Consider the following 18,656-nt stretch of genomic DNA (forward strand, 5'->3'; position numbering starts at 1 on the left):
TAATATGTTTGCAGAAATAAAGCAGCTTAAATTCCTCTAAGGAACCTACAGTTTTACAGTACTGGAAATTAGAGAACTTTGTATCTGTGAAAGATACAAAGATTCCAACTTAAATACTTCATCACCCTCATACAGGAAACCATGTCTTAAAATGGAAAAAAAGAGGAAGGAGAGGAGACTGAAGAATATTGTTTAGTCAAAGAATTACCCTGCAAATCACCAAACATAGCTAAAAAATCACCTTAATTCCATGGTAGTTGTGGACAGTGCCACCCTGGAAGCCCGTAGGCTTGAAGAGGTACACACAGCACAGCAGCAGCAGCAGTGTTCTCTGCACTGTCTTGCCAATATACCTCACCTAGGCATAGGCATGGACTGGTAGGGAGGGACTTCTGGGTATAGGAAGGCTGCAGAAAGAACATCTACTTTCAATGGGTCCTCCATTCTCAGCTCTTTTGTGGACACTGTGTTAAGAAGCCAACAGATCCTGTTTATTTATATCAATACAAAAAAAAGAAGGATAAAAATTAAAACGTCATTTCACCAAACACAGGTGTTGGATAGTGTCTGATCTGAGGTTAGACTAGAAATCAACTCAAAAAGCTTCACAGAACTCAGCCTCAATGACCATGGTCCTAGGAGCTTCACCCCTGTAGATGAACTTGCAGACATGGTTATTTACCCTTGTTTGAGGCTAAGGTAGGGCTGACACTGGGTTCTGTCTCCAAACACAGTTCTTTGCAAAAGCAGTCATCTTCTGGCCCCAGAATAGTTACACCTGATCATCATTCAGGAAAAGGGAAGCTTTACACATTTAAACAATCTCAAGCCTCTGTCTTCCTGGAAAGTGTGAAATAGGGAGCATTAAAAAAATGACATCACAGGACCTTATAAGAGAGTTAAGAGCATATTCATTAGAAATGAAATACAAAATACAATGATGGCGCAGGACGGGGGGCAGCAGGCAAACACAACCCCCACCATTCCCTACCCTCACCCCAATCCAAGGAATGCACCTATATAATAGAAATTAGAGATCTCCAACGGGGGGGGGAAGGGGGGAGAGGAGGGGTTTTACAAAGTGATTTTTCTTGCTATACAGAAAATATATTATTTGCTGGAAGTCACTGCTGAGCTGTTAGGGGTCCAGGGTCAGTCACTGCTCAGGACACCCCCTGAAGGCACACTGACCCCTACTGCTTCCCCACCAGTTTGCTGAACACGTCGTAGATCTCCGGCTTTTCCTGTGCAAACTGCTCAGCTGTGTTTTTCTGTAGCCAGTCAGACGAGCGCATCTGTTGCTGCAGGAGGCCAATGAGGTCACCAAGGTTGGAGCTACTGGCACAGGTAGGCTCCTGGTGGCGGGACACAAAAATGACTTCATCTGTGCTATCTGCTTTGCCATCCTGATCTGACTGACAAGGCTGCTCCTTCTCCTCAGCCAGTATCTCCTGCTCCCGCTCTTCCAAAACCTTGCGGATCCGTTGCATACCTGCAGTGGTATAAGGAGGAAAACCACCAGTGGATTAGTTTAACCACACGCATGCCCAAATTGGTCAGATCCAGAAAAAAAATTAGAGGATGGAAGGATAGGGAGGAAGAATGGAGAAGACAAGAGGATAAAAATAATATGATCAGTTTAGGATAAGGCAAGGAGAAAACAGCGTTGCAGAAATTCAGGTGGGGAGAAAAAAAAAAAGAGCAGAAAACATTACTCACCTATCTGCAGCCGGTGAGTCTTGTCAGCGAAGATGATGCGGAACCATCCAGGTTCGCTGCATTCAAAGGCTTTACCACAGGACAAGAGGACCTTGTTATCCAGAAAACGCCTCCAGAGCAGCATCTCCTCCTCAAATGTGCCTGTTCTAAGGTACTAGGAGAGTCACCAGAAGAGCCAAACGTTAGCAACATATAGGCTAACTCACTGAGATCCTCATGAATTTGTGATTCCCATGAGGTCTGCAAAGGCCAGGGGAGACACCTTTTACCTCTGAAGTACAGCAGTTGTGATATAAAGGAAGAAATGGGGAGGAAAGTAGCTTGAGAGCAGTAAGATTCCTGCAGGGAGGGAAATGCACAGACAGACGAAAGGAAAAGAATGGACAGAAATACCAAGCAGCCCTTTCCTCTGCTCATCAGACAACAGATTTGTTAAAACAAAATGCCTATGACAATATTAAACCTTCTGCCAGATGCAAATGCACCAGATGCCTGCCCTCATCCCAGGAGAAGGCTCCCTTCCTCAGGCTACCAACCTTTCGGAAATCAATCCAGACAAAGAAGCCTGCATTGCGGTTGAGGAAAGGAACCCCAAGTGTCTTCAGCTCATCTGTGACATAGGTATGGGCAGCTTTTAGGCGGGCATGGTTGGCTCTCAGGTACACCTGGTTGATCCAGTCTGACCAGCAGGAGAAGAAAAATAAATAATCACAAACTCAGAAAGAATTCAGGTCTGTTCAAGTTTCCAAAACACTCACACGCTGCCTTTTTCCGTCTCACCCTGCCTCTCCTTTTTTTGTTTTCTCTTTCCTCAAACAGGAAAAAGAGGGTCAAGAACTACTCAGCAGTTTCATGTCTGTGCAGAAGAAATTTCTTGAGGAAGCTTCCCTACATTCATAGCTTTTAATAGTTGTGGACTGTGGACTCCATCCAGGGCAAAGATCGAACTCCAGTTTCATTTCCCTCACCCGCAAGCCTGTATTTATTGTTTCTGCTCAGCTGGTTCTACACAACACTGTGTCTTGCTATACAAATAGCTATCACACTTCTTCAAAGCTGCTCCTCTGATTCCACTGATAAAGAGCTCTGCAGATATAGTCCTTTTCTGTAGAACTGTCAGCCTCATGTTACATGGGTAGCTTCAGGACTACAGAAGACAGTCAATAAAGCTGTACAAACAGAAGACCACTTGGAAAAGTAAGGGGAGGAGATCCCCCAGGTACCGAGACACACAGAACAGCAGGGGATCATACATGGAGCTACTGACTCACCTCTGTCTCTGAGGAGCTGGGCAACCTTGTGTTGGACAGGTCCACAGACCCCATGGAAATAACACAAAGAAGCCACTGCATTGGCAACATCTTGGTTCTCTGTATACAAAGTACCAAAACGAATCCCAGAGACAGCAAAATCCTGCAGAAGGCAGAGAGACCACTTTACTGCGCAGGAAGACCAGGGTCCTACTGCTACTACCTTGCTCTTGTCAGCCTGAGGAACATGAGGACACATGGCCAACACTACCAGCCAGGAAGCCACAGCACGATGGCAACCAGCACTCACCTTGCTTATTCCCCACATCACATGAGTCCGCTGTGGATCAGGCAATCTGTATGTAGAAGGATGCAGATGGGCAGTTAGTGTCATAGATGCTGAAGCTTTTGGATCACCAGTGCAGCATTGCAAAGACAGAGAGGCAGCATTACACAATGACAGACAGTGAGGTACAGAACATCAGTCAAGCAGAGAAAATTCAAATCCGACCTAACTTTGGAAGTTAGGAAATCCCTGGAACTAGTTTTAGACACAATTTTTTTTAAATTTCAGACATACAGATCCTTGCAAGTGCTGTGTTTCCTGCGCAGATTTCCTGCACATATGAAGCTTCTACATATAATGCTAGAAATCAGGCTTGTGACAGTGTTTTTGCTGAGAATGAAAAGTCATTTTCTTTCTTTCAAACCCAAATATTTCACAGACGGAGCTAAAGTTCTTCTTCTGCAGTGTTGTATATCCAAGCAACGCTGAGCTAACAATTAATCAAGTGTCTTTTATTTCCTTGCAAGTAAGCACAAAAAGAAAGATAGCAACACTGGTGACAACTAGAAATAAAAATGGAAAAAACCCCACCAAAATACCCCACCCCAGCCCACACCATATGTTTAAAAGGTGAGATTTGTAAAAATTCTCACCTCCCTAAGTCATTCCCTAACAAAAACCCATCCTCCAGCCTTTAACAACACTGTGATCTGTGACTACTGCATGGAAAAAAAAAAACAAAGGAAACAGCAAGTCTTTACAGTCACCAACAGAAATGTGGGAAAGAGGTAAGAATGTTTAGGCAGGAGGAAAAGCCTGGCAACAAATGAACCATCTCTTTCCAGTTTTGGGGGACTGCCACAAGCAAATATGAAAGCACACATTGAAAAGTTTACCACAACAGAAAACAACCTACCATCTTTCACTTGCTAGATTGCACTTGCCAAAATGTATTTGCCATTCAGAAATTGACAACCCCCCTACCCCCACCAAAAAACAAAAAAGAAATCAGCATAAGGCAGATTCAGAATTTGCTAGCTCATGACTTAACTTCCAGTCACAAGTTCTCAGCAAGGCATCATGGTGAACTGTCACTGGAAGATGGCCAGGGAAGTAGGAGCTGATTTTACCTGTCCATGCCTAGGACACTGTGAAACGTGGCTGATTCGTCAAAAACTGACAGCATGTAGATCTCATCTACTATCACATGCAATTCATGTCTGCAAAAGGACAAAATAGAGATTACAAAAGAAGGCTGCTTCTGGTTTAGAAGAGAGAAATTCAGGCCCACCAAGACTCGCCTTATACAAAGAAGAGGGACACTAAATTTTGCAGAAGTAAAGCATTTTTCACAACTCAGGTCTATTACGTACACACTGAAGCGATTTAAGATACATCCACCTGTCACCCACTGCAACCAACAAGGTAAAAATTCTGTCATTTCCAATGCACTAGTGAAAATTGACTCCTGTATGTGCAACCCATCTAGAGTCAGTTGTATCATTATCCACTCAGAATCTCATGGATTCTGAATCTCAGAGAGTATCCGTGATCCATGATGAACCTGGGAACCCAAATTCATATATTTCTTTGCCTTTGCAGATACAGAAGAATCAAGAGGAAAGGAACTCAGCTTCCTGTGAGAGAAGTACAGCACCATCACGTTTGCTAGGACTTACCAGCAAATAAAACTTGCATTCCTTGATGCAAGTTGCTTTGCCACTCTAGATGACTACATGGTCCATGTTCCCTTACCCCCAGCACTCCCCACTCCTCTGTTAAGCCCACTGCTGTGTGTGAAGAACAGACTGTTTGCCTGATTTAACAGATATTCACAGATAAATTCAAGGCCAGCGAGTAGCCCGACAGATTCTGGAAACTGTATCTGACTCAGGATGCCTCAGCCTTCCCAAGTGACATACCTTTTAGCAAATTCCAGGTAATCCCGTAGCTCTGATAAGGAGTAGATGTCCCCAAGTGGATTTTGGGGATTCAGAAGAATTAAGGCCCTTACAGTGACACCCTGCAGAACACAAACAATGCAGTAGTAAGAGAGTGCCCACCATAGGATAAATTTTCAGTCCCTGTACTCGAGTAGTGAGTGTGACACAATTCCCCTCAAGCTTCTGCAATGGCTTCTTAACTCAAAGGTTAGATTTGTGTGAGAAAACTCTTAGCCTCAAATTAAGATTTGTTTTCTTTTACAATTACATCATTTGCAAAGCCAGCTGAGGAAAAGGTTATAGACTTAATCTATTTATGATTTTGAAAACTCTGCCACAACTGTTGCCAGCTGATGAATTAATGAGAACAATACTCTCACACGTCCTCAGCATAGAAGAGAAATTTCTCTGAGCTGCATCAGCAATAGGGAAGTAACAGATTAGCAAAGATTGCCCATGAATGAGGCAGGAAAGATAGGAATTCGAGCTACATGGGTGCAAACTGTTCTCTTTTAGAGTACACTTGGCTGGAGATGTCAGAGCTGGTAACATTCTACAGGTGCAGCTAAACACAAATAGTCTGTATTTGACATTGTCCTAAGCCCTAACACCCCAGAAAGGTGATTCTCATCTGCATTTATCATCCAGATTTGCACCTCTAGCAGAAACTCTCAGTGGTCTTAGCTCATCTGTGCTACTGCGTAGAACAGCCAATTTTGGGGTAACTCAGCTGGCCTTCTTGAAGGAGAAGCTTTGGGTAATCCCTGCTTTTTAGTGCATGCACAAGTACATTTTTTTGGAGGGTGTGGGGGTGTGGGATGTGATATCAATGGGTTCCAGGGCTTTGTGAATGGTATGGTACTCCTGGTTTATCCTTTCCGCTGTGCCCAAAATTGGACAAACACAACACCGGGGGTTTCCCCCTAAGACTGCCTCTGAGTTTGCAAGCAGCCTTTTCTCAGGTGGTCTGCAAGGACAACCAGAAAGCCAGGTGCTAGGTTTTGAAAAGATTTTGTACCTTTAAAAGCCTTCTGGGACATGGTGTCTCAAACCTGCCGTAGACTTAATTTGGCGATATGAAGCTCAGCTACACTCACCTCTGCCCGGGCATCCTGCAAGGCCTTTTCCAGTTTTTCCACTGTAAGCTGAAAGGGCCGAGTACTTGTTCCAGTAACCTGAAAGACAGTGCAAAGATTAAAAAGGCCAAGTTATTTCAACAGAGTCTGCCTTGAGCCAATCCCTCAATGAATGTTCCCCAAAAGAGAGTAAAAGCCCCAAAATAATGACCTAGCATCCATCTGCTTATCCTTTTATGCTACAGAGAGAATAAATAAATAAAAATCAAAGAAATTTTCATCATAGACTGGCCACACATAGTGAATTCTCTGGTTATCCTTGAATAATGAAAAAAAAATGTAACATCTCCATCTGCTCTTTCACCATTGGGACCATACTTAGTAGGACAGTAGATACTTCTGTCTCCAAGGCTCAAAATGTCCATTTTCCCCCTTCTCAAGAGCCACTATTAGGAGTAAGATACAAGGAAAGGACAAGACTGGAATCTCAATTTATTGTCTCAAACAACTTTCTTGTAAATTACATGTTCCATTCCCTAGCAATAAGCTGGGGAAATGTCCAGGGGCTGCAGCCTACCCTTGTTCTAAGGACAGCTTTCAGATGTTCTCCAAGCTTGGCACTTTCCAGTATCTTTTTTCTTTTTAACTAGAGAGGTTGGTATTCCCATCCCTCAGGTCTTACCTTACTGTCTAAATAGGCATACACCAGCTTGACATTCCCATAGAGGAAGACACTCTGGGTGATACCACCGTAAAAGGGAGTAGCAATCAAAACAGCTTCTGGAACATCAAGAACAAAACAGTCATTACTAGCAGGACAGAGTTGTTCTCTCTCTTCTAATCCTCCTCAGCTCAACATGAAAGCTTTTTTACAGCTGGGTCCTCTGGAAATGCTGTGACTTTACTGCCTTTATATTAATTCTTTAATCTTCAGCAAGAACCCAGGCAAACATGAGTATAGTCCACATTTACTCTAACAAACGAAAACGGTGGGGGCAGACACAAAGTGTGACCATGGAGATGATGAATTTCACAACACAGTCTTGCAGGAAACAGGAATTTTGCAGTAGGACAATACCAATTCCACTACTTCACTTCTGTCAAAAAGTATTTAACTGGAGTAACACATTATTTCTCAGCACCCCTCCCCTACCCCCGCAACATTAAAAACATCCCCCAGATTAAAACATCCCATCCACTTACCCCCTGGATCACAAAGGACTGTAGCTAATGCAGAAAATAAAGAGCCACAACCATTTAAAACAATCACCTACAGAAGAAAGAGAGAGGGTAGTGATAAATCTGTCCTTAGAAAGACAATACTATAATATAATAGTTTCTGACTGAAATATATTTTCTCCCCAATTCTCTGGCATGGATATTTCTTTTCATAATTTTCCTGCTGAAATCCCACTCCTACCAGAAATAACTTTAATCCTGTGCTTTGGTTCAGAGACACTTTGTCCTGGTGCTGTTCTTGATTCTAATAGGCAATTTAGAAAAAGAGTAGGCTTGAAGGAGAGGGAAAAAAGCAGTTCTGAACTGCTAAAAAAGCCAAGTTAATATGTGTTATTGTCTCTTCGTGGTAACAGCAGCTCCTGCCAAACGTGTACAAAAGTGGAAACCACTTGTCTTGTACACAAGCGGGTTTGACTCCTACTTCTAGAAGATGGGTGCTCACAAGTCTGATGAGTTTCAATCCAAGTATCAGGCAGAGCCTGCTGCCTTGGAGAAGCAGGGATCAGCAGAGTTGCAGCCAGAAAAGCAATGGCCTCACCAACTCCTGCTGTCTTCAGCACTTGGCAGAAGCAGGAGTCCCTGATCTCCCAACCTGCATCTCTCCCAAGTCAACAGGTCCTGCAAAGACTCAGGTCTTGATGCCTTCCTTGTAACACCGCTGCAAAGGTTGAAAAGATCTGGGTTTATAGGCTAAAACTAAAACTCAGCACAATTACAGACTTTTGTTCTGAGGTGGAACAGCAGAATGGGACCCATTTAAACTCGACTGAAACAATCGGAATTCTTTGTCAAGGCTGAGGGATACAGGCACTGGAGGCCCCAGAGCTGAGTAAGGAGATGAAAACATAAAGCCTTGCTGAGAGCACCAGTGTGAGAAGCTGATACACAAAAGTAAAGCATGAAGCAAACACACAGTAGACTCAAAGTGTTTTGGCTGAAGCATGCATCAACAGCTACTGAAATGGCTATGAATCAATCTCATTTACATGATAAAAGGCTGTCATCTTACTAAATAATGTGTTTAATTAGAAGGAGATTAAACAGTTTGACATGGTGATACATTAGAATAGACACCAATTGAAAAGTGGGTTACCCACGTTTTCTGCCTTAAGAGGTGCAGGGGCCTTGCAGTAATAAGTCAAAAATCGAGCCACTTCTTCCCGTAAACTGAGAAAGACACAAAAGCAAATATTGATTTAGCTTACTCTCCAAGAGGCTGGGCTTCCCCAGGTCCACATCCCAGGAAAATAAAGCCAGGGCACAGTAAAATCTGGTGAAAATAGCTAGAAAACAGAATAGCTCAAGCCCAGCCCACAGACGTTACTGTTGCACACAGCAAAGGTTTCAGAGGTAACATCTGTAACAGTGCATACGTTTCTCACAAGCTTTAATCAAGGCACAGAAAAGAAAGGTTAAAGTCCCCAAGAGTTCATTATGTTTCAAAGAACTGTATGGCATTAACCAACTTGTTAATGCATACACCGTTTGTAAAACTGTTTGCTTTAGAAAATGTGCATCTTCTCTTACATGGAGGGATTTTTAACTGGATGAACTGGTAGGGCAGCTAATTGACAGTTTTTCAGACAAAGAGATGAATAAATGACCTACAGAAGTTTTAACTAACTAGTGAGCGTAGCAGAAGAGGTTTATATACCTACAGAAAAGGGATGACTTACAACATATGTCCCTTCCAGTCGGGATACTGAAGCAGTGGAGGCTCCATCAGATTCATGTCGGCCTGTGTCAGCTAGAAGCAATGCGAAGAACCATTAAAGGCACAATCACTGATACTGGAAACATGGGGATGGACAGGGTCCACGTACAGACACAGACCTGCACACACACACAGACACGTCTGCAACTCCAACAGCTGTAAAACTGGATTGAGAAAGCCACTGACCATCGGAATTAATGCAGCTTGGAGAAGTGAGGACCAGCAAACTGGTCAGTGATGACTTCAGGTTATGTGAAGCCCAGGCTCCTGCTAAGTTATGGCAGCCGGAACTTCGCTGCACAGACATCTCTCCAAGGGACACAGAACGGGCAATACACACGATGCCCATAACCAAGGTGCCACAGAGGGCTTTCTCAGCAAATGAAGCAACCCAAAGAGTGTTTTGCCCAAGCTCTGAGTGCTACATCTTTCAGCTGGGAAGGAAGTCCCAATTGTGAAAGCTCAGGTCTAGATTGTCAGAAAGAGACGGAAAGGAATTTTGAATCACAGGTAGATACGCATTTTCTTTAATAAGTTTTCAATATATGTAATTTTTTGGATGGATTCTAGCTTTCATTTATGTCTCTGCTCCAAGTTACTGCAGCTCCTTCAAATCTATAAATCCCATAGGTTTTGGTAAACAGTGTAACAGGAGCTTTCAAAAACCAGGAGAAAAATTAAATTCTCTTCTTGATAATTCTTCCTCAGGCAGGCACTTTGTGCCTTATTAGGAGTTTATTCCAATCTCAAAGACAGATTCACCTGAACTGCAGGCCCCCTTCTAATGTTTATATTTAGATAAAGTACGGACACTGCTTTTATCTAAATATTTGCAAGGCTGTAAATATCAGGACTTCACATAATCCAGTTCTGTGAAGTTGCAAGGGAAAGTATGGTGGTGATATGGGCAGAGAGGACATTTTATGTAAAGAGAACAAACAACGATTACATGTGATGTTCCTTAGAAATATTCGATGGCAACCAAGTCTATGAGTTAATATTAGAAAAGGTGAGGTGGGGGGACCGGGCAAGTGATAGTGCAAGGGAGGGAAATTCAACATGCAATGTGAAAGTTTCTCACATAATAACAAAACCACAATGTTCTGCATTAGTTTTAACTGGTGCCAAGCTCTGGAGTTTAAAGACACTGCTCTTATCCCATGCAGAATTATAACCTGGCATTATAGGATTAAAGATCCTTTATTCATCTGTAGATGTTCTTGAAGCCTATGTAGCACAGAGCTGTGCCTTCCTTAGATCTCTCTCCTAAACTTATCTAGAGAACGCAACACAAAACGTATCAGCAAACTTGGCCAAAAATGACTACGCAATCATGAAGAGGAAAACCCTTACAGGTAATGCATTAAGGGAACCAGATGGGCCAACTGAAAGGATGACCATCTAAGATCTCATGCCACAGAATATTCTCTAAGGGTCAAAAGTTGAAGACAGAAATCTGATACATTCCTTTATTCAGTGGAAACAATAAGCATTTATTGTCCCAAATAGTAAAAAATTATTTGCCTACACTCCCAGCTGTGCCTCCTTCAGTGAATCCACACTTTCACTCCAAGCTGTGATGACCGAGAAGCTGAGAACAGTATCTTTGTTCAGCCTGTCGCCACAAGCGCGATGGCTCACTACAGCCAACCAGGTTTTAACTCCTTTTCATAAGAAGGCTGATTAAGATGCAGGTGACTACCATCCCCCTCTGCACTACTTCCTGCAGGCTTGGTGTTAGTTTTAAGGAGAAAGGACAGCAAAGGAAGGAAGGTACCGCCTACACAGCCTAGAAGGCACCTTATTCGTGCAGGCAGCAGCTCTGCCTTACCTGTTCTTTTAGCTGGAAGGCGGAGTGGTGGGGTAGCGTCCCCCCGAGTCAGTGGAGTGGCAGGCAGAAATAAAACAAGGAACATTTTGAGGGTGGGAATTGGCAGAACAGGAGCAACGATGAACTTCAAACCTCAGAGATCAACTGTCTGACCCTGACCTTCCTTCCCCACAGACAACTCCAGCTAGGAGACACTGCTGCCTGCCCACCTCGCAGGCTGCACCTGGGCAGCGATGTTCATGGAAGCCAAAGACATTCATCTACAGCACGGCTCTGCTGTTTTCTTTTGTCTTTTTCTCCTCTCTGAGTTGTGCCACAGACAAACACGGTTTCGTGCCTTCCCCTGGCGCATGCGAGCAAAGAGCGCAGGGAGCAGCAGAGCCAGTCTCACCCTGAGAGATTTCAAGAGCTGCCACCACTCACTGCTGCCGTCACCTCACACATTTCAGGTAAGTTCAGAACTGGGTGTCCAAATCGTGTGAAACTATAACAGACAGATGTGAAGATCCTTCAAACTAAATAGAACTCAAAACTATTTTCAAAACCTCTGTATTAAACTAACTGCTGTCAGCAGGACAAAAGGAAACGCATCTTATTTTCATCTAGTCTTCTGAACAAAGTATATCCCCCAAGGGAAACCCATCGTGAAGAGCAAGAGAAAAACACCCTTGTTCCTATCCTCCTGGAAAAATAACACAAATAACTGTAGAAATAGTTGGATTCAAAAGTGACTTCCAACAAATAAAAAAAATCACAACAAAAAATTTTCCAGAGAAACCTGAACAGCAGCAATAACTCTAGATAAAGTGCAAGCACCAAGGACAAGCTACACAGCAAATTCGGAATTTCTTTTTGGAGTAGAACTTACCCGCTTAGACATCAGGTCAAAGCAGAGTTTATTCTCACTGGTGCCAAAGTTTATTATACCCTAGAAATAGAAATACTTTATTGTTTATAGACACAAAAACAAGTGCATATACCACGTTAGCTTCTGCTTCACTAAACTGTCTTCAAAAAGCTTACCAAGAAAAAATCAAAACACAGTTCACATAAACTTTTCCATATAGAAATCAAGACACATATCTTGTGTCTTGTGTGTGTGTTTACATTTATAACCCAGGTACTCAGCTTCTTAGTCAATGAACTATCTGTAAATTAATTTGTACTAACAGTTTATACTTCTTTAAAAAGTATGTTTCACTTAAACTTGAGTTCACTCGCCAGTGTGTATCCAACTACAAAAGAAACCCAAAAACAATCCTAGGAGAACTGAGGTCTACCCTTCTGCAGCAGTTTTAAAGGCAGCTTTGGATATATTTATTTATCTAAAAGCATTTGTTTATCAGTTATTACCACCGCACTCCACCGACTTGCTCAGAAACCACTTAAACAAGTAGTCAAGAAAAGCAATTAAAATGCTGAACTTTCCTCTGAGTTCCAGGTTAGGATTCCACGGTGCGTATTTAGCACATTAGACCTTGAAGAGTTCAAGACTACTGCATATCTTCATTATTGGAAGAAGTTGGGTAAATATATTTTTTTTAAATGCAAAGGGAAATCTAAGCAACTAATGATGTTACAAGTCCAACTTTAGGTATTTGTTTAAAAAGCTGCGCCTAGAGACACAGTCTGGCAGTCTGCGCCTCACAATGCACGATGCTTCACCATGTTTTCCTACCTTAAAAATCTTCAAAATCTAATTTTCACCTCCCAACACGGTGTGACTAAAGCCAGGGCTAATATTAAAACACTTTCAAAGTTCCAAGTAATTCAGTATCCAAATGCAGGATCTATTTAAAAGTGACCCCCATTTAAATCATTATTTCTCTCCACAAGACTTGCTACTTGGTAATAATTTGCCATGAAGGATTGGCACGCAGCCTTTGTGCCACGAGGGGGGGTATGGTGAGCTACTTAAAACCCAACAGCCAAGTGCAAACAGGCAGAAAAGGTCCAGAGTCTTCACCAAAAGTAATTCAGAAACCAAAATGTTGATTAATTAGTTGCTATATCTCCTGCACCCATCACCTACAATAATCAGGTGTAATCAGAGATGGTCTGCAGTGGGCAAGAGGTGAAAGGAGGAGCAGGACCTCTGTTCCTGCAGATTTCTTGTATCTTTCAAGGCCTCCTACTGATATTATTTCCAAACCTGAGCTGAACATGACATTTCTCTTTGATATACAGATGATCTGCAAAGCTACTTTTTACTTCTCTTCCTCAGACCAACAGCTTGACATGCCACGTACTAGTCAGATCAAAAAAAACCCACCCTGACACCACCCTTTTAGCATATCTGTCAGCAAACCTCTACAAGCTTTTTTCCTAGCAATAAAGCCAGTTCTGGGCTCCTTGGTTTAAAAAGGACAGGGATCTCCTGGAGAGTGTCCAAAGAAGGGCCACGAAGATGATTAGGGGCCTGGAACATCTCCCCTGTGAGGATAGGCTGAGTAAGTTGGGACTCTTCAGCCTTGAGAAGAGAAGACTAAGGGGGGACCTAATTAAAATTTATAATTATCTTAAGCAGGGGATGCAGGAGGAATCAGCCAGCCCCTTTTCAGTGGTCTGTGGGGATAGGACAAGGAGCAATGGCTGCAAGTTGGAGCACAGGAAGTTCCGCACCAACATGCGGAAGAACTTTTTCCCAGTGAGGGTGACAGAGCCCTGGGACAGGCTGCCCAGGGAGGTGGTGGAGTCTCCATCTCTGGAGATACTCAAGACCCGTCTGGACGCCTATCTGAGTGATATGTCCTAGGGAGCTGCTTTGGCAGGGGGGTTGGACCCGATGATCTCTTGAGGTCCCTTCCAACCCCTACAATTCTATGATTCTATGATTCTATGAAAATACTCCGAGGTTCTCACTCACATTGGGGTTCTTGTCTTCATCATACTTGTCAGCGTGGTAAGCTTTGTACCCTTCCTCAGTGGAGCCACGAAAAATGTTGGCAATGTTGCCACGAGCAGAGAGGTAAGGGCTTCTCTGGAAGTCACTAGGGTTCGAGAAGCCATGCATGCCAGCCCGCCTCTCCGCAAGGGGCCGAGCCCTCATCTCCTGCAGGTCGCCCCCTCCTCCTCCTCCTCCTCCCATTCCTGCAATTTCAGACAGCGCCTGGCTGAAGTCCAAGCCCCGAGGCATCGCAACAGAGGAGGAGGAGGAGCCGCTATGGTTCTGCTTTAGGATGCTGAGCATCTGAGCAAAGACATTGAACATGCGGAACTCATGCTCCCGCTCCAGTTCAAACCGGCGCTGCTCCAGCTGCATCCGACGCTCCTCCACGTCCAAATCCCGCTGAAACCGGCGTTCTTCCATCTGCAGAAAGCGCTCTTCCATGGCCCGCTGAGAGGTCAGGGTCTTCAGCAAGAGATCGTCTAGTGGGTCCTTCACACGTTGGCCTTTCCGCTTTTTTCTCAGCCGATGTAAGGCGGAGAAGCCGGGCCGGGGAACCACATTCTGGATCCGGGATGAGTTTGCCATGTTGGGCTCACTGAAACCTGGGAATATGTATTAAAAAAAAAAAGGAAGAAAAATCAACCACGCAGCAAGTAGAGCAGTGCGGACACACTTTGCTGCCTTCCCCAGCCCATCCTAGAGAACAGCCTTTGACCTACTGTAGGGGTCTTTGGAAAGCCAAAGTAAAACCTGTCAGGTACCTGTTGAAGTCAGCGAGTTCGCTTGAAGCCGGGTGTTAACTTCACACACTGAGCACCCCGTTACACTGCCAGCCCTAGCTCTGCACTCGGCCTCTGAATTAACCTCAATGATCATCACTCCACTGGGCTAAGCAAGCAACCACCACGGTGAAGAGGACATAGGCAGCATTTCTTCCTGATCTCAGACATTAACCTCACACGTGGTATCATCTCTCTTCTTTCCAATCACAGCATGCTCACCCATCAACCCATCCTAGACTGGTCTGAAATGACCCCCATTTCCAGACTGCACCCTCCTGGCAGCCAAGCAACTGCACTTTTGGCGTAGAAGCCTTATCTCCTGTAAAGCAACAAGCTGTTTCTGCCAGTGACTTTCAAAAACATCTTCTTTCCAAGTCCTAATGAACAACTTAGAAAGCCAGGCAATGATTATTCCCAAGTAGTCTTCGTTGATGAGTGTCCTAAAAAATAGATCTGGAAAATAGTTTAAGAGAATGAAGTTTCACCTGGAGGTTTATATTGTAGCCATGGCAGAAGAGGGTCTCCTGATACAATTCAGCATGAGGACCACAGACAGCCCTGGTGACGTTCAAATGACACCAAAAAGCATGCAATTGGGTTGGGTTTTTTTTGTTTTCCATAAGGTAAGTACTGTCAGCAGTAGATGGGGAAACCTAGCACAAATAAATGCCCAGCCTGGTTATGGCAGACGTGCCAACTCTCTGGATTTCAGACACAATATTTAGCCTAGCGCAGTAAATTTTGATTTTATTTACCTGCAGAAAGATACGTTTTTGGGAATGACCAGAAGACTATGAGTGCAGATACCAGCCTTCTACTTGAAAGCTTTTTTTTTTGGGATGTGGAAAAACAAGGATCCAAACGTCAGTGAGAAAGCCAGGTGTCTATCTCCACACCAGAAATTACCTCTCTTTCTGGGAAACCGGGCAGAAACCTTATGCGGGAACGTAAAAGGCTATCCCTACCTGAGGGTGAAACACTGGTTTCAATGGGAATCTCCACCCTGGAGATGGGAGAGTCGTCCTGGGCCCTCTCCAAGAAGGCTCTCTCCATCTCATGTTCTTCAGGGGAGCTCTGCTGGTAAGACATGGACGGTGGGGGCTCTGGGGTCAAGCAGTGTTCATCAGAGTTCACCTCCTCACATTTGATTTCCATCAGTTCAGGGTGCTGGGAGTGTCCAAAGGGCAGGGTGGAGGAGGCGAACTGGTGATGGTAGCTTTCCACCATGCTGCCCTGCAGCACCTGCTGAGCCATCATGCTGCCATTCAGAGAGCTGTAGGCCAGGGCGGGCCGGCTGGTCAGCACCCGGTCCATCACCTCATAGAACTTCCAGGTCCGGCCGCCCCGCGGGGCTTTGCTGTTGTCCTTGATCCGCCGGTACTCCAGCTTCATCTTCTTGATCTTCTCCCGGCACTGGTCTCCCGTCCGGTGGATGCCCTTCTCCCGCAGCACCTCGGCGATGCGGTTGAAGACGTGCTGGTTTCGCAAGCAGCTCTCCAGCTCCATCTGCACCGACTCGTCGGCCCAGAGCTGCAGCAGCTCCACCACCTCGGGGTCCGACCAGTTGCTGCCACGCTCGTACTTCTTCCCCCGAAAATCCATCGCGCCCAGGTACCGGCCGCGGGGCGGCGGGGCGGGCCGGGGGCTCGGCCTCCGCGATGCCCAGCCCCCCCGGGCCGAGCCCCGCCGGGCCAGCGGCGGGAAGGGGGACCGGGGACGGCGAGGGGGAGGAAGCGGCGGCGGCACCGCAGGGGTGCCCGGGGCGGGCTGCGTCGGGGGTCCCGCCCGCTGCTCGGCCCGGGCCGGCCCCGCTCGGGAAGCGCACCTGCCCCTGCCCCGCCCCCGCCCGGGGGGCCGGGCCCCTCGCCGGGAGGGGGCTCTCGCACCTTGGCCCTCGAGGGCGCCCGGGCGGCCCCGCCTCCCCCCAGCCCCCAGCGGGCTGCACGGCCGTCGGCACGGCTCGGCTCGGCTCGGCTCGGCTCAGCCCAGCCGCTGGAACCGGGCGGAGCGAGCTAGCGGGGAGCCGGGCCGGCATGTTCACATCCGGGGTGACGCACATGCGTGCAGCCTTATTCCGGGATAACTTTAGTCCGTGCCAGGCGCTCGCCGCGCCTCCGGGCCCGCGCCGGGCTCCCTCCCCCGCCCAGGCGCCAGGCAGCGCTGCTGTACCACGCCGCGCCCGCCCCGCCCCTCCCCGCCCCGCGCTCGGCGCCGCCGGCCCGCCCGGCGCTGCCAGGCACGGCTCGGCACGGCCTCGCCCGCGGTGTCCCGCCCTCCCCTCCCCCCCCCCGCCACTCCGGCCCAGGGCGAAGCGGGAGCCCCGTGCTGGCGGGGAGGCGGGGGCAGAGTCCTTCTCCGCGATCAGCGGTGTGCGGCAGCACAACTGCTTCCCCCGGCTCGGTGTAACGGCGGAGGGGGCTGGGGAGGGTCTGTGGCAGGACGCGGGCTTGGTGCGGCTGGAGCTCGGCGGTGTGCGGGGAGCGCGGCATCAGCCCGTGCTGGCGGCTGGCCCTGGCAGCCCTCCGGAGTCGCTCGGGCTGGGATCGGGGCAGGTCACTCCGGGCAGGTCACTTGGGGGGCCAGCTTGGCAGGGTGCCCCCCCCCCCCCCCCCCCCCACTCCCGCGCCCAGAGGGCTTGGCAAGCAGCGGTCACGGAGGCAGCGGGCACCGCATCGGCTCGCTCCTCTGTTACATGGTTCAAATCCCCCCCAGGTACCGGCCCCGCTCCATCCCTGGAGGGGGTGAAGGGCCGCAGGGTGCAGACGCGCGATTTCTTACTCCCCATCGCCAGGGCAAATTCCCTACGGGGATGTGTAATTGCCGAAGCGGAGCCTTGGCCTCCAGCCGTGCAGGATGGAGCTGCTGCACCACAGCCCAGCAGTCTGGAAGTTTCAGCCCAGACCTGAGCCTGGCAGAATAAGGACTGAGCCCGAAGGCAGCAGGTATGAGCGGGAAAACCGTAATTCGTAAGAAGAACAGAACAAAGCACAGGGTGTCCCTACCCGGTACCACAGCTGGCATACAGGCTGTGAAGCACACGCAGGTTTGTGAGTCACCTTTCAGATCAAAAGATGGCTATAACACTTCAGGGTTGTGAGGGGTTGGGTGTTTTAAATCCAGGTGTTGCTAACTTTCATCTGGATTTCAATAAATGGTTCACAGCCTCGGTGATTCAGTTTCTCTGTAAAATGGAAATCAAAACCTTGATTCCATTATATTTTGTGAAATAGCTTCTTGAATGCTGTCTCAGAGGGGGGGACACACAACAATGACGTGATGAAAAGACTTTGCAGAATTGTAGGGGTTGGAAGGGACTTCCAGAGGTCATCGAGTCCAACCCCCCTGCCAAAGCAGGTTCCCTAGGATGGGTCGCACAGGTCGGCATCCAGACAGGTCTTGAATATCTCCAGAGAAGGAGACTCCACACAACCCCCTGGGCAGCCTGTCCCAGTGCCCTGTCACCCTCACCATGGAAAAGTTCTTCCTCATAGTGGTGTGGAACTTCCTGTGCTCCAACTTGAACTTAGCTTTAAAAATGATCCTACCTTTCCTAATAGCTCCTGATCAGAGAGTAGTTTGGATTTTTTTCCAGTGGTCTGCTTAACAAGAGTTTGTACTTCCACCTCCGAATAAGGAGCATGTACTTTTCCTCTCTTAGGGCTTTTCATGGGAATGGCACTCTGGCTTCTACAGATACAGACTTAATTATATAAGAACATTAACATTGACTCTGTACTGGAGCACGCGAAGAGCAGGGCAACAATGAATAGAACCATTGATGATACAAATTTAACAGTAAATACAAATAAAGGCTGCATAATAAGTCTGTTTAAAAAAGCTTTTCAAAGAAGCCAGAGAGCCCAGCTGCAGCCTGTAATACCTGAGGGCCATAACTCAGCCAGGCAGCAGTAGAGAATTCTCAACAG

At 46.7% G+C, this 18,656-nt stretch overlaps 1 protein-coding gene across 1 annotated transcript; it reads right to left on the minus strand.

Moving 5' to 3' along the window:
- Nucleotides 1-900: 900 nt before the first annotated feature.
- On the minus strand, nt 901-16,013 carry ACCS (1-aminocyclopropane-1-carboxylate synthase homolog (inactive)). Its single transcript, XM_084263922.1, has 15 exons — nt 15,696-16,013; nt 13,925-14,550; nt 11,927-11,986; nt 9,190-9,260; nt 8,611-8,680; nt 7,478-7,544; nt 6,957-7,054; nt 6,296-6,373; nt 5,178-5,278; nt 4,386-4,475; nt 3,280-3,325; nt 2,991-3,132; nt 2,256-2,398; nt 1,720-1,873; nt 901-1,492 (listed from the first exon to the last, which is right to left on the minus strand). Exons 1-15 carry the CDS (start codon nt 15,985-15,987, stop codon nt 1,194-1,196), a joined length of 2,337 nt encoding a protein of 778 aa, XP_084120048.1. The 5' UTR covers nt 15,988-16,013; the 3' UTR covers nt 901-1,193.
- Nucleotides 16,014-18,656: the final 2,643 nt, after the last annotated feature.

The sequence above is a fragment of the Gallinula chloropus genome (genome assembly GCF_964237585.1).
Source record: "Gallinula chloropus genome assembly, chromosome: 4".
In the NCBI taxonomy this organism is placed as follows: Eukaryota; Metazoa; Chordata; class Aves; order Gruiformes; family Rallidae; genus Gallinula; species Gallinula chloropus.

Coding starts and splice junctions, on each gene's coding strand:
- ACCS (XM_084263922.1), bottom strand. CDS start 15,987: ATGATGGCTCAGCAGGTGCTGCAGGGCAGCATGGTGGAAAGCTACCAT. Junction 1,874..2,255: donor TCTGGATTGATTTCCGAAAG/GTTGGTAGCCTG, acceptor TGACTCTCCTAG/TACCTTAGAACAGGCACATT. Junction 1,493..1,719: donor GACTCACCGGCTGCAGATAG/GTGAGTAATGTT, acceptor ATACCACTGCAG/GTATGCAACGGATCCGCAAG.